Consider the following 26,021-nt stretch of genomic DNA (forward strand, 5'->3'; position numbering starts at 1 on the left):
GTTCCGGCGCCGAATCTCTTACCCGAACAGCGTTCCAGACCGTTCCGGCCCACTTTCACCCCTGTTAAAAGCATTAAAAAAGCTGTAAAAAGAGTAAGTCGACTCTGGATATCTTTACCACAACTTTTATCTCTTCGGGGGCCAGGGAGAAATTCTCCCCCGTGATCTATCAATTTATTTTCTATAACCCTTATCCTGTCCAATCTATTTGAATTGGGAGGGTTTGTTCCCTCCCACTTGAAATGGATTGGAGGTCTACTAGTGTTAAACTAGTCATTAACTCAATTAAATTCACAGCAGAAGGATGTAAGAGAGAAGCACCTTAAATGTGTTTTATAAACTAATTAAGTTCTAATAGTACAAGCCTGCAAAAAGCCATGTTATAAGTAGTGACTCTCTGTATAAACTAGTGCCGTCGTTAATCATTTTTCCATATTAAAAACCATTATTTTATCAAATTTTAATACTTGTGACGTCAAGCGATTAAAAGATTAATCGCATGCTGTCCATAGTTAACTCGCAATGAATTGCATTTTGTTTTAATTTGTTGAAATGCAAAAATGCGTATATATTTTCAGTTATAATAAATACACCTAATAGCTCAGGAGATGACCAAAGTAAGAGTTAAAATAATGATAATAACAATAATTCATGCATTAAAGAGTTTTAGAAGGGTTCATGCCAGCTTACTTTACTAAATAAAATTTAGTTTTGGATTTATTTAGATTTAGTTTTACTCTTGCATGTTATAAACTAAAAACCAATGTAAGTCCAAGAAATGTTAACCTTTGTGACTTTATTTCAATTTCACCTACGTGGCTGTGCATGTTGCTAACTTGACCTGTGTTTGTTTTGGCCGATGACGACTGGGTGAAGGTGCAATTTAGAGTCATATAACTTCTTACACTTTGTCTTCCATTTGAGAGTAACCCCTAGTTGTGTAGGTGTCATGGAGCTTTCTGGACCAATTTTGCTGCTGGTGCTGCTTTTGGTTCTGCTGTGGTTACTTTACAACAAAAACACAGGTCGTCTTCCTCCAGGCCCACTGGGGTTTCCTCTGCTCGGAAACCTGCCGCAACTGGACAAACATGTTCCTTTTAAGAGCATGCTTCAGGTCAGACAATTACGGAATTACACTTATGGTCTTTTACAAGACTATACAAACATTTACTATACTTTAAAGGTAAAAAAGCAGTTTTCCACCCATAGTAATCATTTTGAATTTAAATTATTTGTATTTTGTAATATGGCTTAAAAAGCGCCTCCCTCAAAACCATTTGACTGGCTGATCATGATCATGATTCACTGCCATTGACGGCAATAGCGTGGCTAGCAGATTTGTCAAATTGGTTTGTACGTCTATTATATTCGATGGCAGCCAATGAGTTAATAATAATGCAGATGAGCTGTCCCGAGCAAAACGCATAGTCTCACTCTCCATCCAACCCTACCTCTCCCTGCACGTTGTTCGTGAGGCAGTGCACTGGAGTTGGAATGGAATGGAATTTTATTGTCACCCTCATCGGTATCATTGACCAACCTATTCCACAAAGGCCCACTGTGGGTGCAGGATTTCATTCCTACCAAACAAGATGACAACACTTTTTCCCCAATCTGGTGTTTTACAAGTGCAATCAGTTGATTGCAGTCAGGTGTGGTTTGTTTTAGCAGAAGCCTCATTGGTTCAACTGTCTCTGCTGGATCGGCTGGAACAAAACCCAGGACCCACAGTGGGCCTTGAGGACTGGGTTGGAGACCCCTGTCATTGACAATCATTGACAATTACAAAATGTGATATGATTTGCCCGAAGGAACCGAAGAAGAAGACAAAGGCGGACGAGATGAAGCATATGCTTATCAGTTTCCCGTCCCCCATATTACTAAAGACGCACATTCAGGCATGGAACATACATCAAAACTGTACAATAACACAATCAACAATCTGAGTTTAGTAACTTAGCGTCCAGTCAAGCAGCTCAATTAATTTCAGGGCGTACAAGGTTATGGCTTAGTCATGTCCCTGACATTTTTGCATCTGTTTGCTGTGGAACATTTAGTTGTGGCTATGTGTGTGGCAAAAGTGATTATGTGTTATCACAGCTGGTGTGAGTAGCGGCAACAATTGGCGCACACAAAGGTCACTGTAACAGTTTCATCAGACATGTATGTATAAAATCAAACAACATGCTGTATATATTTTATCCCAAGATTAATGTCTCCACAACGAAAACATGCTTATTATTCGTTTTATACAGTATCTTTTCCATATACTAGACATTTGAATCAGGAGCTCGGTAGACACAGCAGATAATTATGTTTTTACAATTGGGGATTAGGAGCTCAATTGCAATACATTCAAGTTGATTGTCAATCATAATTGCAACACCCCCTCCCCCTTAGATGCCCGATTCATTCGTGTCATGTTATGTCCGTGCAAATTAAAGTCAGAGCCTTTGTTATCTTTAGTAGGTAATCCTTAGTGTGTTCGAGATTCTTGTAGAGACTCCTGCCATTGATAGGTTTCAGCTTACCATCCACATCCACGAGTTGATATACTGGTCCGCTGTGTAGTATTTACAGTTATCCAGCTATTATAGTTAGCTGGTCAAGACTCGTGATAGCTTTTATCTTCATAACCTGCGTCTTGACAAGGATTCTGCAATCCGAGACCAAGGTGTTGGCTATTTTCCCAGCTTTCTTGAGTTGACGTGCTTTTCTTGCAATTTTGGCATTTCGGCGAGTCAAGTTGTCATTCAAAAAAAATCTTCGACCCTATCAGGTGGTGGCGCTGGTTAAGCAGGGCAGTTTTGGTCTTGTGGTCTGCCAGCTTCATGAGCACCGTCGCCGGTCCTCTCCCCCCAGATGGGAGCAGAAGACAGCGACGTATGTCCAGCGGTTCCATGTTTATTCCATACTCTTTCAGTTTAGCAATTGCCAGTTGCGCCACTGTGTCCCCTGGGCTAGGCGTCAGTTGTAATCCAGAAATGATGCTCATCTGCGTGTCGGCACTGGTCGAGATCGTCAGCCAAAATTTCCATCCTCTTGATGCGATCATCTCTCTCCTCGACCGCCTGCTTGAGTTTCTCATTTTCAGCGCGAAGTAAATGGAGCTCTCTGACGATTTCTTGATTCTGGTTTTGAATCAAGCCAGTCAAGGAGACCTCCAACTTCTGTATGGAGGATTTTATTTCATCCAAGTCTCCAGGTTTCAGATTCTTTGGAGCCATCTATTTTAAATGTGTAATTTGTAAATATATATTTTTTATATAGTTACTATTATTTCTTATTTTTCTTTTATTTGAATTTTTCATATCACGATTTTCTTTTTTTTTTGCTGCAATTTAATTTTCTATATTAGGTGGGGGTTTGTTCTTTTGTAAATCTTTTTTTTCTTTTTCTTAGTTTTTTTAACAAAACACTTTTTTCCCTGAACCCTAAAGGCCAAATGTCTACAACCGCCAACGGCAGTCAGTCTTAATTAACTTTAAAACCGTTAGAACAGTAGGAAGGTTGTTGAATTTGAATGAATTTTCTTATTTCGAGTGGTATAACTTGTAATACAGTATATTACAGTTACTGTGTACTCAATGTAAATACAGTTCATTTTAAGTGCAACTCTGGTTCGTCTATCACTGTCAATGTCAGCCAGTGATTTAAAATGGAACGGCTTATTCACATATTTGTATTTTTTAGCTGAGTGAAAGGTATGGCCCAGTGATGACACTGCACCTAGGCTGGCAACGCACAGTGGTCCTGGTTGGCCACGAGACCGTCAAAGAGGCTCTGGTGGACAACGCCGACGATTTTACAGGCCGAATGCAGCTACCGTTCCTCGTCAAAGCCACCCGAGGATATGGTGAGTCCTCCAAGTTCAAATGGATTGGACGCAGGGTGGAAAACTAAATCATTATAACACCGGCAGAAACCCTAACCCTATGTAAATCCTGGTGGCCCGCCAGGCGTATAAAGCATTCTGGGATGTCTATGAGTTTTTTGGGGGGCGTTAATGTTTCTTTTACCCAGGTTTAGGCCTCAGCAATGGTGAGGCCTGGCGTCAGCTACGACGCTTCACGCTGACGACGCTGCGAGATTTTGGGATGGGTCGAACAGGGATGGAGGCGTGGACCCAGGAAGAGAGCACACACTTGGTGGCACGATTTCAGATGCAGAAAGGTGCTCTTTTAAATCCACGTATGCGTGTGAATAAGTGAATAAATATATCAACTTGAGTTTGATGTTATTATTGTAATATTTTTGTTTAAATATATACAGGCTAGAGAAGTGTTTTTCAACCTTTTCTGAGTCATGGCACGCTTTTACATTGGAAAAAAATGTTGCGGCACACCACAAACCAAAAATATTGAATAAATATATGATAATTAAATAAATCGATATTTATACTTACTTAGTGTGGAACTTGAGCCTGTTTAGATGAACACAAAGACGATATCCTGGCAGGAATCTTCTTCAACAGCTCTGTCTCTCTCCGTTTTTATAGCAGTTTGGCTTGAAAAGCTCCAAATTATCAGACAGGGGGACTTTAGCAATGTCTTTAATCGCGTCACGGCCGAGCATCTCGCTGACAATGTCTTTGCAGGCAGGTAGTCTCAACGTCTCTGCCACAACGTGGGACTTTTGGGGATTTAGCAACAAGTTTGGCAACAAGGCTTTGAGGGCTTTCTCATTTACCTTTATAGTTTTTCTCAAAAAAGTTGCCTGTTTCTCTGTGTTTTCTAGCGGGGTCGGATGTATGGACGGGGCCGGGGTGGCCACGGCCCACCCAGACGTGAGTCGTGCCCACCCAATTAAAATGTCGGGAATATCTATTGTAGCGTCACGCTGGATATAGACAACGCACGGAGAGTTGGCCTCACCTACTTTTTATTGCAGGATTAAAGGTTACTGTTGGCCACAACCACGCTGAACAAGCAATCACCAAAACAAGCTGTTTTTCCAACCTTGTTTGTTATCCGCGCACTTCCTCTCTCTCCTCCAGACACATTCTAGCGGTCGGACATCCGGGCATTAATGACGTCACCAGCCACAACAAAGCGTCGCCATATTTAAATGGGGGCAAAGCATGAGTCACAAGCAGTTGCTTTATCCTGCATTGTAGTACAAATGCGTTGAACTTTGGTCTTATTTGTGGTCTTTTTTTCCGTCGGAATGACTAAAAGTTGCCGTGTTGCGAGTTGTAGCACAAGGAAGAGTTCGGAGCCGCATTTGAAGTTGTTCATTCTTCCTCGTGAGAAGAAAATGACAAGTAAATGGCTGAAAGCAATCAATCAGGGAACAGTAAAAGAAGTCGGTTCCGTGGACCATTCTCACCAGTGGGAACCTAAATCCAGGCACATTTACGTTTGCAGCCAACATTTTATTACTTGTGAGTAAAGTTGAATCGATTTTTTTGCCCCAATTAGCTGCTAGGAATCAATAGACTAGGCAGTGGTTATTTTTACCGTAACCGACAACTCGCAAAGCGTTATTTTTCTTTTGACGTGGACTGCTCTGATCGGTCAATCATTATATTATTGGCCTAGTGGGAATTGGTTATTTTGCCGTGACGTGTTCACGGCTAAATAACGCTTGGAGGTGAATTACCGGTTATGGCAGAAATAATCACTCCGTATATACTACCAGTTTTCTTAGTTCCACACAGTACATATTCCACATAATTGATAAAGGTCAAATTACTGGGTGACTTTATGAGGTAGTTGTAGATGTTTCCGAACTCCACTGCAGGCAATTCCTTTGGATTGTTTATCCAGCTATCAGCGGCGACTTTGTATGGGCAGATTTGCAGGCCAATACACGCTAATTTTTGTCTGTCGGCAGTGACTCGTGATAATAATAAGTAGGAGTGGGAACCTCTTGTTACCTCACGATACGATACGATTTCCGATACAAAGCTCACGATAACGATGATCTGACGATATGGCGATACAATGATTATTGATACGTTGGTCAGGAAATCATTCTACAAACAACTAATAAACAGAAAAACAAGCTTCTGCTGTAAATTGGAATGAGTATCACTCGTAGACGTCCAATCCGTTTGAAGTGGGAGGGATGGCAGCGAATGAACGAATGTCTATGGCTGTCACTGGCAGCCAATGCCAGGCAATGAGGTCATTTTGGGCCATTTAAGGTCATTTACCTGTTGATTTTCAGATACTTCCTGTTGATTTGGGGGTATTTTATGAGTCACTTCTTGTTTGTTTCGAGTTACAGAACAGGAAGTGACCTGGGAATCACCCAAATGATTAGGTAGTGACTCAAACTCAACAGGTAAATGCCCTGTAATGCCTGTAAATGCCCCGAAAAATCAGACCGAATGACTGCGAATGCTCTGGTGTCGGATTAGTGCCGAAACGATTAATCGATTAACTCGAGTATTCGATTAGAAAAAAAAGATTCAAATTAAATTTTGCTGCTTCAAGTATTCGTTTAATTAAAGTGGCGTTGTAATGGTTTGTTTTGAAAGTGTTTGCATTTATTTTCATTGATTTGGGTGGATACACGGCCCTCTAGTCTATCTCATTTCACATGGCTGAATCCATCTGCTCCCTGTTAAGACCAACATAAGCTAAGTTTTTGTTTGAGCTAATGGTTTTTTGAATGCATTCGGAATTTAGTTTAAAGGTATAGTTAGCCGTTTTTTCTGGGAATATGTAACTGAGCCATTTGTTAAGAGCATTGTAAAAAAGCGTTAGCATTTTATAGCATTTAAGCTAGCGGACTTTTGCTATGTAAGTTAGTCAATTGTTCTTTTGTTGTACATAGATCCTTTTTTTTTTTTTTTAATATACTGTACCATGTGAGGCTCAGCTCAGGTATTTTAATTTTTTATGTTCCTTATCCGATTACTTGATCATTGGAAATAAAATAAATAGTTAATTGATTAATCTACTACTAAAATAATCGATAGAATGAACGAACGTTCCCAGTCTAAATGGATTGGATGGGTGTCGAGCACCATCAATGGCAGCTTTAGAGTTACCTGAGACACTATTATGGTGGAAGATTTTGGTAGCAACTTGTTGGTCCCCCCCCCTTTTTTTTTTTTTTTTTTAAATAAACACTGACACCTTTTTAAAACGATATCTCGATTCTTGGCAGGAGCATATCGAAAACCTTCTGGGATACAAAGTATCACGATATATCACCATTTCAATATTTTGTCACACTCCTAATAATAAGTCATGTTTAAGACGTTTTTATGAAAAAAAAAAAAAGACGCAAAACACAGCTGAAATATATGAATTTCAGACGTTTGTCTACAGATGTCTACCAGTGCATGTCCCCATCTCAAAATGGCGACACGTTGCTATGCGAGATGACGTCATCGTGACATCACGCTGACTGCGAGAATAAGTACCGGTAGATGAATGGAAAAAAAACAAAAACAAAAAAACAACAAAAAACAAATAAACCCCAAAAAAATTAATGCAGCCTCAACGGGACACAAGCCAGTGTCCTACTTGCGCCTGTCCCAAGCCCGGAGAAATGCAAAGGGTAAAAATCGCCTGCCTCCTGGGCCGCCTCAAGTTTTCTTAGTGCCCACTCTGGTGGGTAAACCTAGATCCTGGCCTGTTTTCAAGTCGAACAAAATAGTCCATCGACTTGTTTTGAAGCAACGGGTGTTTCTTTAAGAGATGACGTTTAAGCTCGCTTGGCACCATGGCGCTGTTGGACGGTCTCTTGTGTCACGTTCAAGAACTGCTCGGATTTCTAGCCATCAGGTGGCTGATGGCTAGAAATCCGAGCAGTTCTTGAGCAGTTCTTGAGCAGTTCAACCTTTTACCTACTCTTTCCTTCGTACTGCAACTCCGCCGACGATGTAAAGAAAATGTGATATTGGACAATTTCCCGTGGCACACCTGACGATCTGCCATGGCACGCTTGTGTGCCGCAGCACACTGGTTGAAAAACACTGGTCTAGAGAAAGTGGTTCTTAACCTTGCTCAAGGTACTGAACCCCACAAGTTTCACATGTGGATTCACCAAACCATTCGGAATTAGATAATATAGCAATTGTTTTCAAATTCAAAACCAATATATCTATGTTCGCAAGCTAGTAATTTAGCATATTCATTTTCAAAATTATTTTCATTTTGACAGCATGTTTTATAAACAGGCCAAAAATGGAGACCGGTGTCTATTGGTCTGTTGTATTCCCTCATATCAAGTGCGAGTTAACCTTCCACTGAGCAAACCAGTTCCTCCTTCCATCAGATCCAGGACTAGTAGTTAAAATAAATCGATTAAGCCTGTTAATTAGGAGCAAACCAGTCCAAAACCTGGTCTAAAAAGGGTCTAAGGTCTAAACAGGACTCTGCGTTTCTTCACCTTCGCCAAACGCCTTAGAGCAGACATGTCCAAAGTCCGGCCCGGGGGCCAAATGCAGCCCGTGGTCAAATTTCATCCGGCCCCCAGCCTCTGTTATAAAATCGATAATGTCTGGCCCGCACACAGACTTAATAAATTGGTCAGCAGTACTGCTACCAGCATATGAAGTAGCTTACACACTAAATGCTGCTCCTCATTTACCCACTAAAAGACAACAGCAACATTACCCCTTGTGACCCTTTACTCCCAATTTTCTAAAATTGCGACAATCAACAACAAAAAAGTTGACTGTGACGGCTGACGCTTCAAGTATAGGTGGAAATTGGACTATTTGTTCGCTAAAATACGCAACAACTATGTCTGCCTCATTTGCAAAGAAACAGACGCTGTTTTTAAATAGTTCAATGTGCGGCGATATTACCAAACAAGACACGCTGACATGTACGACAAGATTACAGGGAAGATACGTAGCAAGATACTGAAGCAACTTGAAGCAAGTTTAATTTCACAGCAGCAGTATTCCGCAAGAGCCCGAGAGTCGAAAGAGAATTGCCTGGTATACCAGACTCACCGCTGTTCCAGCGATTGAGTCTGGTGACCGTCCGGCGGATTAAATTCGAAGGGCAGAGCAAGCCACAGCAAACAGACAGCGGAGTGGACCAATCAGCGACGGGCAGACGTGACGTTGTTAAAGCGACAAGTAATTAGCGTGAACGGAGAATGGAGAAGTTTATTCAAAATGGCTAGCGCGAGCCATGTTGACTGTTGTCAATGACTTGTTTCGATGTGTTTTTGGTAATTTAAAACTGTTTTTACCACGGATTGGAACATATTCTCGGCTCTCCTGTTCGCCATCTGTGTTGTTGTAGACACGACTTTCGACGCGCAAGAGTGACGTTACTCGTTAAGAATACGTCACATAAATAGACTAATCTGATTGGACGATTGATTTTGTACCCGGCTCGAAAGGCCGTTAATGGGCTGGATCACAGACTATTTCTCACAGTGTTTGAAGAATACAGGGAGAATAGTCTGGCTGTGTCAGGCAAGAAAGAGAATGCCACAGAGGCTAGTTGCGAGATTGTTGAAATTAGAGCTGAAACAAATACTCGAGCAACTCGAGTAACTCGAGTTTAAAAACTGATCCGAGTAATTTTATTCACCTTGAGTAATCGTTTATTTTGACAGTTCTAATCATCACGTTTTGCTCAGACTACTTTTAATGCGGGACAACGCGCTGATGTCACGTGCGTAGAGGAAGAAGCAAAAAAAAAACAACTTACTGCAGCCGACAGCCCCTACAAACGATCCCGATGTTGCTAAATACTAGCCCGCACAATGGTTGGTAGCAGGTAGCGTCTGATGAGTCTCATAGAGATCACACGTATGTTGAACTAGATGCGCATTGACAGACTCGGCCGCGTCTGGGCAGCATTAGTAAACAGCCGCCATCTTAAAGCAGTAGAGCGCTAAGCGCTAATAAAGAGCGCTAAAGCGCTAATAAATAAGATTAAGGCTACTGTGACTAGCTCACATAACGTTAGCCCTGCGGAGGGCTAGGTTTCTATTAATTATGACCACTTTCGATGCGTGGCTAACGTGTCTTACATACAGGCTTTAACATAACATAGCGGTGTGGAGTGATGAGGATGTAAAATAAAAACTCAATAATGCTAACTATCAATTTTAGCTCAGTAGTCATTGCTGGATAAAACACCAAGTAGCACTAGTCCCTAATGTGCTCCAAAACAGCCTGTATCATACATTTATTTTGAACACTGCAAAAACTCAAAATCCTATCAGGACTTACAGTTTAGACTAACTTAAAACTTAACTAGAACTTAAAAATGGCTTGACACAAATAGATATTCAATTGAAAGACGTGGGAAAAAATCCTAACTTTTGAGTGATGTGTGTTATCAAGCGTAAAGGCATTTTTAGGTATATATATATATATATTTTTTAATAAGGTCTAAAGGTTTTTTGAGTGAAAGCAGTGAATTAGTCTTTTTTTTGTATTGTAAGTTACATCTGAGATGCAATTGTTGGCTGTTTTCAACAATATACATCGAAAATAAAGACATTGATTGACTGAAAATGGTTCAAGACTAGATGAAATGTCTTGTTTTCTCATGTATATTTATAATTGCTCTTCACCTAAAAATGTATTTGTTTTATCCAATTACTCGATTAATCGATAGAATTTTCAGTCGATTACTCGATTACTAAAATATTCGATACCTGCAGCCCTAGTTGAAATTATTGATCAAAAAAATAATAATAAAGCACATGTGACACACAGAATGGCTTGCTAAAATTTGCTTAAATATATTGTTCTACATAAAGGACGTCAGCCAAGGTCAGCCCCACACATTTTTACCACACCAAATCTGGCCCCCTTTGCAAAAAGTTTGGACACCCCTGCCTTAGACCTACTCAATGACCCCCCCCCCCCCCTCGGGGTTTGATCGAACCCAGGTGTAGAACCAGTGGTCTAGAATATTACGAATTTTTGTTTAAAAAGTATTCTTTTCATGAAATTGTGATATTTTGTAGAAAGCCTGTTGATTTATTCACAATTGTGACTTTTTTCTTGAAAAATATGACTTTTATTTTGTAAAATTTGAACATTTTGAGAGATTTAGTAGATTATTGTTTAGAGAATACAATTTTCATATTTAATTTCTTTTTTGGACATAAATGAGAAACCTGGCTTAAGCAGTTCAGTTTTTTCTAAACAGTCTTGAGTGTCACTCTTCTTGGCTACCTCTGATGATGTCATGAGCATGTGACACGTTTGTGTCAACTTCTCTCCTCTCTCTCCTCTAGCCGCCCCCTTTGACCCGTCATTCCTGCTAAGCGGCTCCGTGTCCAACGTGATCTGCTGCCTAGTGTTCGGCCAACGTTATGACTATGAGGACGCAGACTTCCTGCAGCTGCTGGCCATCGTTTCCGAAATGCTCCAGTTTTTGGCCAGCCCTCTGGGGCAGGCAAGCTCCACTTGAGTCCATCAACAAACACAAATACGCCAATTTTTCACATCTGTGAATTTCTTCTCAGTATGCCAACAACTGGATTCTTCCACAGATGTATAATATTTTTCCATGGCTGACCGAGCGGCTTCCTGGTCGCCAGCACAAGGTGTTCACCAAAATAGAGGTGGTGAGATCTTTCATCAAGGAAAAAGTCCGGCAGCACCAGGACTCGCTGGTTCCCGCCTTGCCCCGAGACTACATCGACTGCTTCCTCAACCGTATCCAACAGGTTGGAAGAAATAGACCGAGTCCTTCATGTGGACAGGTTGTGACCCAATTTGCATCCCCAGGAGAAGCACTGCGACTCCACGGACTTCTTCTACGAGAACCTAGTAGCCACAGTCATGGATCTCTTCATAGCAGGAACCGAAACTAGTAGCTCCACCATCCGATATGCACTTAGTGTGTTGATCAAATATCCTGGAGTACAAGGTAACAACCAAATATCCTCCTCTTATTCATCCAATGCTATTTTGATTTTTAAGATTAAAATAAGAACACGGTGGCTGAGTGGTTAGTACGTTCGCCTCACATTTCTGGGATCATGTTGGGTTCAGTCCCGGTCTCCGGCCTTACTGTGTGGAGTTTGCATGTTGTTCCCGCACCTGCGTGGGTTTTCTCTGAGTACTCTGGTTTCCTCCCACATCCCAAAAACATAAATTGTAGGCTGATCGAACTCAAAATGAGGGATCACTTGATCGGAAATCGAGCCGATATTTCAGAGGATCAGGATCAGGGTTTTAATTTTTTTTTTAAATTCTATATATTTCTGCTTCATGGTCGTACAGCGCCACAGTCTCTCAACCCCCTAGACCCCCACCCTCCCGCTAAGCAGTGCAGCCAAACTGTCCGTCTTGAGTTTGGTACTTAAAGTTAACAATGATATACAGGTTTGTAATTTTGATCTTGCCAGACAACCTTGGTAGCTCTATGATCAAAAGCACAAATGTGTCAATCATCGTTAAATTTGCATAAGTGTGCTGTGGCAACTCATTGTGTAAGTGAGAGGCTGTTCTCAGCAGCGTGGGTGGATTTGAGTGGACTCACTCAATGAAGCATTTGATAGAGACATTTTTCTACGTCAGTCTTGTTTTAAAAATAATTCCCATTATGAAGGCGGCACGGTGGGACAGTAGGATGTTTGGAATCGGTATCGGCGGATTCTCGAAAATCAGGTGACTCAGACTCAGGTGCAAAAATATGCGATTGCGATCCCTACTCTAAATTGTCCTTAGTTATGAGTGTGTGCGTGAATGCTTGCTTGTCTCCTTCTGCCCTACGATTGGCTGGAAGCTGAGTCACGGTGTACCCCGCCTAGTAGGTGGGGTACACGCAGTGCCTAAAGCCCAAAGTTATCCGGGTTAGGCTCCGGCACCCCCATGACTCGGGTGAGGATAAGTGGCTCGGAAAGTGAATGAATGAATAAGAATTCTGTAGTCCTCGATTTTTAGCTACTTTATTTTAGGGGAAAATTTATTTAATAAAATCCATCATCAAGAACAGACATGTCGTCTTGAAAGGCAATTTAAAATAAAAATAGAGAACAACAGTCTGAATAAGTGTACGGTATGCTCACGTATCATGACGCATAAACAACGAACTAAGAACTGGCAATCTTAAAGTTTAGCATGTTTAATTCATATTTCACTCGGTCTTTTATGCTCCTGAATGAAATGGATAGCTTGGGTGTGTGTGGAAAGGATTGTATTATATATTCAATTTTTGAATCCCGCGCCATGAAAATGAGCTACTTCCGGCTCCAGTCTCGGGTTTAGGACGAATGCGAATGTGATGTCACCCGGGTCAGCATCTCACAATACAGCATTGCTTTATAGCGGTGGTCTCCAAACTATTCCACATAGAGCCGCAGTGGGTGAAGGATCAACAAAACAGGACCACACCTTTTCACCAATCTGGTGTTTTATAAGTGTAATCAGCTGATTGCAGTCAGGTGCTGCTTGTTTTAGTACAAACTACATTGGTTAAAAGGTCTGTGCTTGATCGGTATGAACAAAAACCAGGACCCAAAGCGGCCATCGAGGACCGGTTTGGAGACCCCTGCTTTATAGCATGCAGATGGACTGCGGATTCAGCTGACTTTGCGGATTAATTAGTTCATTTTTCGTATCACGCCAGCCAAACGGCTGCAGGCTTTTGTGGCTGCACCACGGAGAGGTGTGTGAGCCTTTTTGGGTTTCAGAAAGTTCCCCTTCACCCCGAGATCGGCCAAAACAAGTGTGCGACAACTGTGGCTCCATTGGACTTGGGAGGAAGTGAGTAAACATCGTGTTTTGTATGATGTCAAATACTGGGAACATTTTAATACGGTGGTGGCTTGCATTTTGTGGCTGACATGCTCCTTGTCCACTAGACCGACAACCGGCGACTTGTCACACATCCCCCCGCCGGGAGAGCACTAAACTCGGGTTATTGCCCTCTTCATGTGCCCGGTGTTCTGTCAAATTTTCTACGCGATCAGAAATCGCAACTTTGTGTTAAAAATGGCTGCGAATACAGCGATGACAAAGTAAACACTACAAACTTTCTTTAAATAAAGGACTACTTACTTACGTTTGATCATGGACAGACATGTAGAAAAGCTATCCTCAGACACATTCTGCCATGTGAATTGCAGCCGCTCTCGTATGACTCTCTTGCTGTTTACGTCTTTGCCGTGCAGTAAAGCATTATTTTACGCCATATTCGTGTTGACCATGTGGCAGCGACGCACTCCTCCAACATCAGCCGGTTTGTCCGGCAGTCATTGTCCAGCTGCTTCCCCGCAAACGAGCCCTCTGCCCTCAGCAGGGGAACGACGAGCTCTAACTTGCTCGCCGACGGGCGGGTTTTCGATCGGCAAAGACAACCGACAACCCTGCCGCCGCGTGAAATTATCCGGGCTATTTATGTGTGAATTTTATCTTCGAAGACTTTGAAATATCACTCGGTTTGGGTTAGCATGTCGGCTAGCTGTCACGCCTCATGGTTTGTTTACATTCTCCGAAGCAGGGGCAGGGAAATGACAAAAGCCCGATTAACTACAGTGGCATAAAATATCGTTCGGGAGGTGCGACAGTAAAGGTGAAGTCGACAGTTTTGACCATTGTGGAGTAATTTTGCCATGTCGTACTGAATAAATGCATTTCATTATTTCATATTTCATTTAGCACAATACTGTTATTTGTCATGATCATATCATTTATTTAGCTATTGGGGAAAAATACTTGGATAGAAAGAATATTCTGTAAAAATATTGGAGAAGAGAGACTGAAACGATGACATTTTGAGGCTCTCTTCGTCACATTTTCCTCCGGCAGATTAAAAGACTAAATTCTTGTCATCTGCGCGTTGCCAATTTGTTGTATATAGTCGAATCGTCTCAAAATCTGATTACAATTCACATAATAATACTATTTTAGACTTTTTTTCACCTGTCGTACGCACTTTAACGTAACATAGCTATTAAGAGTTATTCAGATAACTACAGCATAAAGAACATGCTAAGAAATTTACCAAACCATCAGTGTCACTCCAAAACACTAAATCCAATGAAATCGTCATCCTCTGTGTAACTTTTAAACAACTCCGTTAACTTTGGTGGTAAAAAGTGCACACATCCTCTTCTACATCCCTTACGACAGTCACTAGCCACGTTTACATGCTGAGTTTTATTCATACCGATTCAAATCATTCCGAATGGAAATTTCACATCAGCTGTTTACATGTCACTTCATCTATTCCGATCCAGCGTTTACATGTGTCTGCCTTTATTCCGAAAGGACGTTTGACAACTGCCGTCTGACATGCGCAGATTAATCAAAACAAAGCGTCACGTTGCAAAACATGGAGATCGATCGTCAGATCAGCTGCTGTTCTAACTTTTCGAGTGGAAACAAAACTTCAGAATGACACGCCGTTCATTTAAAAAGTTGTGTGGGTGCGCTGTGCGTCTGCTTGGAAGCCATCTTGCATGTGACGTTACTTACGTCACCAAGTGACGTCACCACGTCAGTACGGAGCATGTGCAGAAAGAACGCAGTCAGACACCATTCCGCTTCCCTGTTTACATGATATAATTTTACTTCTAATCGGTTTGGGAAAAGGAATATTCCACCCCTGTGAATCGGAATGAAATTCCATTCGGTTTGGGCCTGTTCATTCTGAATGAGGTGTTTATATGGAACACATTTATTCGGTTTGAACAAATATTCCAATTGTAATTGGAATATTTGGCTCCATGTAAATGTGGCAATTGTCAATTGCAGTTCCAAATATTCCATTCCATTCCATTCAGTTATTGCCATTTTGTTCAGCCCTTCTCAGTTATTTTTATAAATTACCACCAGTGTTGAAACGCAGGCCTTGAGCGCCCTCTTGCAGTTTTGTGTAAAAATAACTTAAAATTATTAGGGCTGTCAAAATTATCGCATTAACGGGCGGTAATTAATTTTTAAAATCAATCACGTTAAAATATTTGACGCAATTAACGCACATGCCCCGCTCAAACAGATTAAAATGACAGCTCAGTGCCATGTCCACTTGTTACTTGTGTTTTTTGGTGTTTTTTCGCCCTATGCTGGCGCTTGGGTGCGAAAGATTTTACCACATTGCACCATGAGCAATGTGTAATTATTGACATTAACAATGGCGAGCTACTAGTTTATTTTTTGATTGAAAATTTTACAAATTTTATGAAAGCGAAAACATTAAGATGGGTTTTAATACAAAATTTCTATAACTTGTACTAACATTTATCTTTTAAGAACTACAAGTCTTTCTATCCATGGATCGCTTTAACAGAATGTTAATGTTAATGCCATCTTGTTGATTTATTGTTATAGTAAACAAATACAGTACTTATGTACAGTATGTTGAATGTTTACAACCATCTTGTGTCTTATCTTTCCATTCCAACAATAATTTACAGAAAAATATGGCATATTTTATAGATGGTTTGAATTGCGATTAATTACGATTAATTCATTTTTAAGCTGTGTTTAACTCGACTAAAAATTTTAATCGTTTGGCAGCCCTACAAATTATATAATAATGTGTAAATAATTTCACACATATGTCGCTCCAGAGAGTGAATCGCAACCCCGGCCAAACTATATGAAAAAAGTGCCACTTTTAGTCCGAAAAATACGTTAAAAACATGAAGCGGGCCGCAGCAAATGACAAGGTGTGCTTCATCTGGCTCTCGGGTCGCAAGCTTGACACTTGTGATCTACACCGACTGAAAGAAAGTCTTTGCCTTTTGGGGTTGTTTTTTTATCCAGAGAAAATGCAGCAGGAGATTGACGCCGTGATCGGACGAGACCGCTGCGTCAGCATGCAGGACAGGAAGTCCATGCCCTACACGGACGCTGTCATTCACGAGGTGCAACGATTCTTGGACATGGTCCCTTTGAACGTGCCGCACTACACGCTCCGTGACATCACTTTTCGTGGTTACACCATTCCCAAGGTACCGTAAGTATAGTCCTTGTGTCCCACTTTTGTGTTTTTATGGCTTGACAAGACTTGGTCTAAATGTTGGGTAAAAAATAGGACACCATCATTGTGCCACTGCTGCACTCTGTGCTAAAAGACGAGACGCAGTGGGCGCATCCTCAATCCTTCGATCCGCAGCACTTCCTGGACCACAACGGCAACTTTAAGAAGAATGCGGCATTCATTCCTTTTTCATCAGGTAAACCATAAAGTCTCAAGACTATGAAAGAGTTCTGGACTGTGGCATTTGACCTCTGAGCCAAACACTGTGCGTTCATTTTGATGTACCCGAAATCTGACTGCAAGAACACTAACTGAGTTGAGTACACTTAAAAATAACAAGAACAACCATGAAAAGTCGCTAGATGACACCATCACCTAATTTAAATAATAGGCGTTTTGCATGTAATTGTAATGGACGCAGTAGGAGAGAGGAACAGATGGTGACCGAGAGGTGTCAGGCGAAACGCAAAGACCACGAGACGAGACTTTGTATATTGCTATATGTGCTTTGTGACCATGTCTACTAGGAGTGGGAACCTCTTGGTACCTCACGATACAATACGGTTTGCAATACAAAGCTCACAATAATCTGACGATACGGCGATACAATCATTACCGATACATTGGTCAGGAAATCATTCTAGGATATTCTAAAAACAACTAATGAACAGAAAAACAAGCTTCTGCTGTGAATTGGCATGAGTTTATCACTAGTAGATGACCAATCCATTTAAAGTGGGAGGGTGGCAGCGAATGAACGTTCATTCGCTGCCATCCCTCCCACGCATTGAATATTGCCAGTGGTGTCCAAACTTTTTCCAAAGGGGGCCAGATTTGGTGTGGTAAAAATGTGGGGGGCCGACCTTGGCTGACGTCGTTTACGTAGAACAATATATTTAAGCAAATTTTAGCAAGCCATTCTGTGTGTCACATTTGCTTTATTAATTTTTTAATTAATAATTTCAACAATTTTGCAACTAGCCTTTGTGACGTTCTCTTTCGACTCTCGGGCTCTTGCGAAATACTGCTGCTGTGAAATTAAACTAGTTTCAAGTTGCTTCAATTTCTCGCTATGTATATCTACCCTGTAATCTTGTAGTACATGTCAGCATGTCTTGTTTGGTAATATCGCCTCACAATGAACTCTTTAAAAACAGCGACTGTCTCTTTGCAAATGAGGCACACACAATTGTTGCGTATTTTAGTGAAGAAATAGTCCAGTTTCCAAGTTTCCACCTATCCTTGTAGCGCCAGCTGTTGCAGTCAACTTTTTTGTTGTTGTTGATTGCCGCCATTTTAGAAAACTGTGAGTAAAGGGTCACATGTGGTAATGTTGCTTAGAGTGCTGCTGCCTTTTAGTGGGTAAATGAGGAGCAGCATTTAGTGTGTAAGCTACGTCATATGCTTGTAGCAGTACTGCTAACCAATTTATTAAGTGTGTGCGGGCCAGACATTGATTTCAACCAACGCCCATGTCCAGCCAGCACCTTCACGTCTGGTTATGTGGAGGATGCCCGGGGTAAATGGAGGCCGTTGTGCCTAACGTCCCTCCAGATAGAGGACGCCGAGGACCTGTATATCTTCGGCTCTCTGATGGCTCTTGCCTTCCTGTTGCTTCTTGGTGCCCTCTGGGTTCGCCGATTCTCGATGAGGATGAAGAACCAACACCACGAGATACTGGAGGTTGCTCGTCACAACGGCGACAAATTGGCACAGGTGACGAAGGAGCAAGCAACGCTAAGTGACGCCGCCGCACGACTGGTCACAAAAATTGACGCGGAGCTGGGTGATCGTGAGAGACTCACTCGACCAAACCGGGCAAGGGATGATGATGACTAATCTCCTGAAGCGGATACTGCACACGCGAGCCTCCATAGCACCCCAGGCCTTCCCTCCCTTCACCTACTTGGACATCAACTGATACAATCAACTCAAATTGACAATATGCGAAATTTCCATGGCAATCAATGACTTTTGAACGAAATGCGTTAGACTATGACTGGACTGATACACAATATGCTGTTTGTGCGACCCGGGCTGATGGGGGACGGGTTTCCGATAAGCATTTGCTTTTCCCGTCTTCCTTGTCTGTCTTCATCTTCGTCTTTCCTTCGGGTAAACAAAATCCCACTCTGAAAATGTTCCACACTCTGAAACTGTTAATGATTTTGATAATGATTTTGATGATTTTTAATGATTTGATGATGATGATGACAATGACAATAAATTCATTCATTCATTCATTTCATGACAGAGGCTGGGGGCCGGATGAAATTTGACCACGGGCCGCATTTGGCCCCTGGGCCGGACTTTGGACATGTCTGACATAAGTGGTCCGCATGCGCGTATGCGCACTGGATGTAGACAAATGCGCTGGCCCTCAACGGCTTACATACGCTTTTGCGTACCGATGGCTGACCACTGTATTTGCAGCGGACACGAGAAAATCACTTCTCAAAATGTCAAAGAGGCCGGCCCCACTGAGTAAGGAGTTACCGAAAAAAAAGGACTTTTACTGAAAAGTGGCTGCGGGAGGTACCGTGGCTAGAAGCAATTGATGCTCGCACGGAAATGTGGGGCAAAATTTGCCGTGAGTATCCCAATGTCGCTGATAAGAGCAGTGCATTTTATTTGGGTCAAAAATTTCAGCAATCCAAACTTTGAAAAGCACGAAAAAAAACAGAGCGCATGTGGCAATTACGCAAACTACCGATGTCAGACAGGACCCTACTCGCCCTATTGACAAGTGGCGGAATATAGTTAATGAAGAACAGCGCCATGCACTGACAAACTTGTTTTTGCTCGCATTTCACAAAGCTAAACATGCACGTTCTATGAGCTCTTATGAGGTGGACATCCCACTTTTACAAAAAAATATGTAATTGTTAATATAATTAATTAAAGGTAATTGGCTCTAAGTAAAGCTTGTCATAATTTTATCGCATCAGGCGGGTCGACCAAGTCACTTCACCAGGTCCTCTTCTGAGAACCTGGGCAAAAAAAATATGTGCACCCCTGAATATTGCAGATTAATATTGCACGTACATAAGTATTGCACATAGAATATGTGTGAATAGACGTTAAGTTGCAGAAGTTGACAGTGAGGCATTGAATATTGCACTTATTAAGTATTGCACATAGTATATTGCATGTAAATGAATACTGGACATTGGATGATGTGGTGTTACATATGGCTGTTCAGGGTGGAGATGACTTTAGCAAAGAAACTGTTCCTCAGTCGGGTTTGTTCTTGCTTTTAAACACCTATAGCGCCTCCCAGAGGGGAGTAGTTCAAACAGCCGGGAACCAGGATGTGAGCTGTCCTTAAGGATGTTTAGAGCTCTGCTGAGTAGGGGTGTGACAAAATATCGAAATGGTGATATATCATGATACTCTGTATCCCCAAAGGTTATCGCTATGGTCCTGCCAAGAATCGAGATATCGTTTTAAAGAGGTGTCAATGTCTAAAAAACAAATACATAAAAAGGAAGCAATAAGTTGCTACCAAAATATTCCACGATAATAGCCTGTCTGTTTTGGGACCAAAATTATTGCCTGGCATTGGCTGCCACTGACGGCCACAGACGTTCAATCCGTTTGAATGTTCATTCGCTGCCATCCCTCTCAGTTCAAATGGATTGGACGTCTACAAGTGATAAACTCATTCCAATTCGCAGCAGAAGCTTGTTTTTCTGTTTATTAGTTGTTTGTAGAATATCCTAGAATGATTTCCTGACCAATGTATCGATAATCATTGTATCGCCATATCATCGTTATCGTGAGCTTTGTATCGCAAATCGTACTGTATTGTGAGGTAACAAGAGGTTCCCACTCCTAGTGGCTGTCCGTGTGTTCGAAAAGATTGGGCGGATTTTGACGAAATTTTACACAATTGTACTTAGTGTAAGGAATAGGGGTTCGGTGACAAATTTGCCGGCTGTATATAATTGACATAATCCTCCGTTCAGAGAAGATGCAGCAACTTCTATTGGTTTGATGAACTTTATTTACAGTTGTTTGCATCCGTAGTGCCTTTGATTGCATCTGGACATTAATGTGAGTGTGTGTGTCTAAAAGAAACATATTTAGAAAACCATCGATAAACTTATCATAATGAAATAAACATGTAAAGTTCACAATACAATGATTTGAATGAATTCCAGCCGAAATAAACTAGGCGTTATACCAAAAATGACCACTAGATGTCCACATTGGACAAGCAATGAACTATCAATAACAAAGGGCAATTCCCACAAACAAGCGGGCTGCTACAGGTGCAGGCTATGCACTCGGTAGCTAAATGAATCGGCCACCCAAGACCACAATGGACAGCGACCTCAAATATGAACACCGAATGTGATTAAATTCGGAATGTACACCTAGCGATCCAATACAGTGCAACTTTGCACATACAGTACATCACCACGCGCAAAGCGCAACGTGAGCAATAGAATGCTACGTTAGCAATGGGATGCTACGAGCGGAGCTAACGTGCTACGAGCTACAAACAACAATATAAAAAAGTAACACAAGCAAAAGCATCACATATACGATTTCAGTATACGTGGCGAACATTACAACTTACTTATCACCGACGCACACGGTCATTTATGCGAATGCAGGAACATTAATACTCGGCCGAGGACGAACTTTTTTTTCCCCTCCACCGCGGTCTTTTTCAAGAATACTCTGCGCATGCGCAGCAACACAGTTGTCCAAAAGCGAGGCAGCCCTCACAGCAGGGAATTCATAACACATGGGCTACGTTCATACTACAGGTCTTAATGCACAAATCCGATTTTTTTGTCATATCTGTTTTTTTGGCATGCCCGTTCAGACTACCTTTGTCCATTGAGACCATTCAAGTATTACGCATGCGCATTAATTCGCTGTCCGACCCGCGCTGAGCAAGACGACCCGCATGCGCAGAAGCATCAAAACAAATGACCACACGTTGGCTGTCATCCGTCATTCCAGGGATTATCATATTTTGCTCTTTAAAAAGAGGACACAAATAACAGACATTAATAATCCACGTTTAGTTTTATTTTCAAAGTTTGTATGGACTGATAGAACGCATACACGCACACACATAAGCCTTGACGTGTGTGCGAGAAATGACGTGGGTGCGTCAGTGTGCCCCGACTCGGCCATGTGTGCAATAATGAAATATTGCTCATTCGGCGACAGAATTAAAATCGAAAATTGACAGGGTTATCCTTTTCTTCATTTTATTTTATTTTTTTTATGACTGTGGTCAAGCCCGCTTCGTGCTTAAAAGCAGAGTTCAAGCTAGGCGCTAATGCCTGCATCGCTGCCGTCCTTCGTGCCTCTTGCTGTTTGCTGACGTAATTAGTGCATGAATTCCGATTCCCGAGACTGGACAGTACAGACCGCTGCGACAGTCTGGAAAATTGTGGCCCAGATCGGATTTGAACCACATAGGAAAGTGACCCAGATCGGATTTGAAATGGTCCAGTTCTATGCGACTTGTCACGTTCAGACCGTTAAGTTAATGCCTCACTCGAGTCGGAAAAACACGGAAAAATCGGATTCGTGCATTAAGACCTGTAGTATGAACGTAGCCTTAGAGTGTTCTTAGATGGGTTTGATCTCTGTAGGCCTCCGTCTAGCGCGAAAAATGAATTAAAAACTCCAACAATTGGCATATAAAATGCCAATTTTCGCTTTTTCGCCCAAGCAACGTTACGATGCAAGCAGCGATACGTTCCGGGACAGGTGTTGGACGCTAATTTCTAATAGATTTCATTCATCTAGTCATGTGACGCCTCACAGTAAATCCAACCTTGGTGTGTGTTTTCCAAGGAAAACGATCTTGTGTCGGAGAGTCTTTGGCCCGAATGGAGCTGTTCATCTTCCTGGTGTCGCTGTTACAACAGTTCAGCTTCTCCTGCCCGGGAGGTCCAGACAGCGTGGACCTTACTCCAGAGTACAGCAGTTTCGCCAACATGCCGCGAAGACACCTGCTCATTGCCACGCCACGCTGATACAAGAACAACCAACCTGTCAATCAAAGCATGCACTATTTTTCGAATGGGTTCTCCAACTTTTTTGGAACATTAAAGAAATTTTCCCAAAGACCATCCCCCTCTTTGCGATCTAACAATTTATGCATTATCTACAACGCGTATCATGTTTAGGGTTACCAATCAATTTCAGTCCTAAGAGCTTACATCATTGGCAGCCATTGATTGCGATAGATCTCCAATCCATTTGAAGTGGAAGGGTTGGCAGCGAATGAACATTAGTTCATTCTATGTTCTAGCCATAAAATCATTGAAATTCTCAGCAGAAGGATGAAAAAAACAACATGAAATCGGAATGGAATAGCATAAACCTACAAAGCCATGTTATAACTACTGAATCTGTAGAAAACAGTATATAATAAAGACGTTACTGCAAAAACGGGGAATCCACCCCATGAATTTCTGTGTCATTTATGTATTCAGCTAGTCACAAAAATTTTCCACATTTTGTGATTGGAAATGATACATTAAAAAAAAATGAAATAGACTCTCTCGAGACAGAAGTGGCAGTAAAAGAGACCTTCGTGGAATTTTAGCTAAAAAAATACCTAAATGATATTCGTCGGAATACCGATGCAGGCAAATCATCTGTTCTGCTACTATTGGATCTCAGCGCCGCATTCGACACGGTTGATCACAACATACTACTCAGCAGATTGGAACAGTGGGTAGGGCTTACTCACACTGTTCTTCAGTGGTTCACATCTTATTTACATGATAGGGATTTCTTTGTGTCAATCGGAAACCATCAGTCAGAACGAACCAAATTCATGCGTGGAGTCCCGCAAGGGTCAATTCTTGGACCTCTCTTATTTAACATCTATATGCTTCCCCTTGCTCAGATTATGGAACAGTATGACATCTCCTATCAAACCTATGCAGATGACACACAACTCTGCATTTCTGTGTCCCCACATGATTATAGTTCCTTAGTCTCCCTGAGTAAATGCATTCATCCAATCAATGAATGGATGTGCCAGAATTTTCTCCAGTTAAATGTGGAGAAGACAGAAGTGATCATTTTTGGGCCAAAAAGGAAAGGTCAAAGATAAGCAATCACCTTAGCACAATGTCACTTACAGCTACAAATCAAGTCAGAAACCTTGGCGTAATCATTGACTCAGACCTAAAATTTGATAGCCATCTAAAGTCCGTCACTAAATCTGGTTATTACCACCTAAAAAATATAGCCAGAATTAAGCGGCTTCTGACTCAACAAGACATGGAAAAACTTATGCATGCATTCATTTTGGACTACTTTGGACTATTGGACTACTGCAACGGTATATTTACAGGTCTTGATAAAAAAATCAGTCCGGAAGCTGCAGCTAGTACAGAATGCTGCAGCCAGAGTCCTCACAAATACAAGGAAATGGAACCACATTACACCGGTTTTGAAATCCTTACACTGGCTTCCAGTGAGTCAAAGGATAGACTATAGTACTACTGCTCGTTTACAAAACACTTAATGGCCTTGGACCAAAATACATGCTGGATTTGTTAGATTCCTATGAAACAGCTAGACCCCTAAGGTCGTCTGGAACCGGTCTCCTGTATGTTCCAAGAACAAGAACCAAGCAGGGTGAGGCAGCATTTAGTTATTATGCTCCTCACCTCTGGAACAAGTTCATCTGAAATTTGCTCAAACTGTTAGGTCCTTTAAATCAGGGTTTTAAACGCTTTTGTTTATCACAGCATATTCATAACTGTCTATATATGTCAATCTATTTGTTTTCCATTCCTCTTGTGCTTATCTCCATTGCTGATTTCAATTCATACCAGTAGAAGTAGTATTTGTTTTATTTTTTTGATTGATTTATTTTTTGATTGTATTTGTGATTAAATGCCATTTTTATGTATAATTTTATTTCCTATTTCGTTTGTCTTTGTTTTTACGTTCTATTGATTTTAATGTGATTTTTATGATCTTCATGTGATGTATAGCACTTTGAATTGCCTTGTGTTGAATTGAGCTATATAAATAAATTTGCCTTGCCTTGCCTAAATACCAGTGTATAAAAAATATATTGATCACTTTTGATTGACATTATTTATTTCACACTAGGGATGTGTTAATCAGTAATATTCATTTAGTTGTAAAACATTAAAAAAGTTAGCTAGATTGTTAGCTAGAATGTTTTTAATAGCGCAATTTCAAAAGCAAAATAAATATATTTGTAAGGATTTTAAAAATGTATACAAAATGTGTACAAAATCTTTTTGTAACAATATTAATACTAGGATTAATAATTATGAAAACCATATGATTAAATTTGCCAAAATATTATCACCAATCCAAACAATAATTACATATACTACTGTATGTTGATCTAATCTAAGAAGTAATTTAAATAATTTAAAAATATTCTCACACTAAATCAAGTTTTTGAAAGATTATAAACCCAACAAAAAATATTATAGTAAAAATAGATTTTTTTCATTATTTGTAATTTCGATAGACGTGAAATGTATTTAAAAAATAAAATAAATAAAAATGTAAAATAATTTGAACAAACATTAATTGCAGTAAAAATGACAAATAAGAGCAATAACAATATTAAAGGAACATTTTATTATTATTGAGGCATCCAGTATAGGATGTACCATGCCACCGTCTATAGTCAGCTGAATGAATAAATAATAGGGTAAGCAAAATATTACATGTTATATTAGCCATATGTTTTCGAATCCTGTCAATTGGAAATTGTGTAAATATGAAATACTATTTTATGTAATACAAACATAACTAAACAAATATAACTAAATTAAAAAATACCAAATTTACCCTCAGTGAAATAATACCCTTATTGGCCCGAATATAAGACGGCCCTGATTATAAAACGACCCCCTTTTTTTCAAGACTCGAGATTGAAAAAAGACTTTTTGAACACTAAATTAATTTTTATACAGAAAATAATGACAGTACATCTGAAACAAATGATTATAACTATATATTTGAGAGAAAAAGCATGTTATTTTGCCTCATTCAAATCTTAATATCTGAACGTTTAAATATGTAAACTAAAGTGCAATCACATTCGTAAATGAATGGCTTCTGTTTTTTGAAATGTAAATAAACCAATCTATTGTGATA

At 40.8% G+C, this 26,021-nt stretch overlaps 1 protein-coding gene across 2 annotated transcripts; it reads left to right on the forward strand.

Moving 5' to 3' along the window:
* Positions 1-24,809, forward strand: LOC130911103 (cytochrome P450 2G1-like). Of its 2 annotated transcripts, none has more exons than XM_057828815.1 (9): positions 1-1,114; positions 3,694-3,856; positions 4,024-4,173; positions 11,179-11,339; positions 11,437-11,613; positions 11,675-11,816; positions 16,664-16,851; positions 16,935-17,076; positions 18,361-19,040. In XM_057828815.1, the coding sequence occupies exons 1-9, from the start codon at positions 950-952 to the stop codon at positions 18,717-18,719; spliced, it is 1,647 nt and encodes a 548-aa protein (XP_057684798.1). In that variant the 5' UTR covers positions 1-949; the 3' UTR covers positions 18,720-19,040. The 2 variants fall into 2 exon arrangements, with proteins under 2 accessions (XP_057684798.1, XP_057684799.1); XM_057828816.1 differs by lacking the exon at positions 18,361-19,040 and adding an exon at positions 22,707-24,809 and having other exon boundaries at positions 13-1,114.
* Positions 24,810-26,021: the final 1,212 nt, after the last annotated feature.

This window comes from Corythoichthys intestinalis, unplaced genomic scaffold (assembly GCF_030265065.1).
Source record: "Corythoichthys intestinalis isolate RoL2023-P3 unplaced genomic scaffold, ASM3026506v1 HiC_scaffold_23, whole genome shotgun sequence".
Lineage (NCBI taxonomy): Eukaryota > Metazoa > Chordata > Actinopteri > Syngnathiformes > Syngnathidae > Corythoichthys > Corythoichthys intestinalis.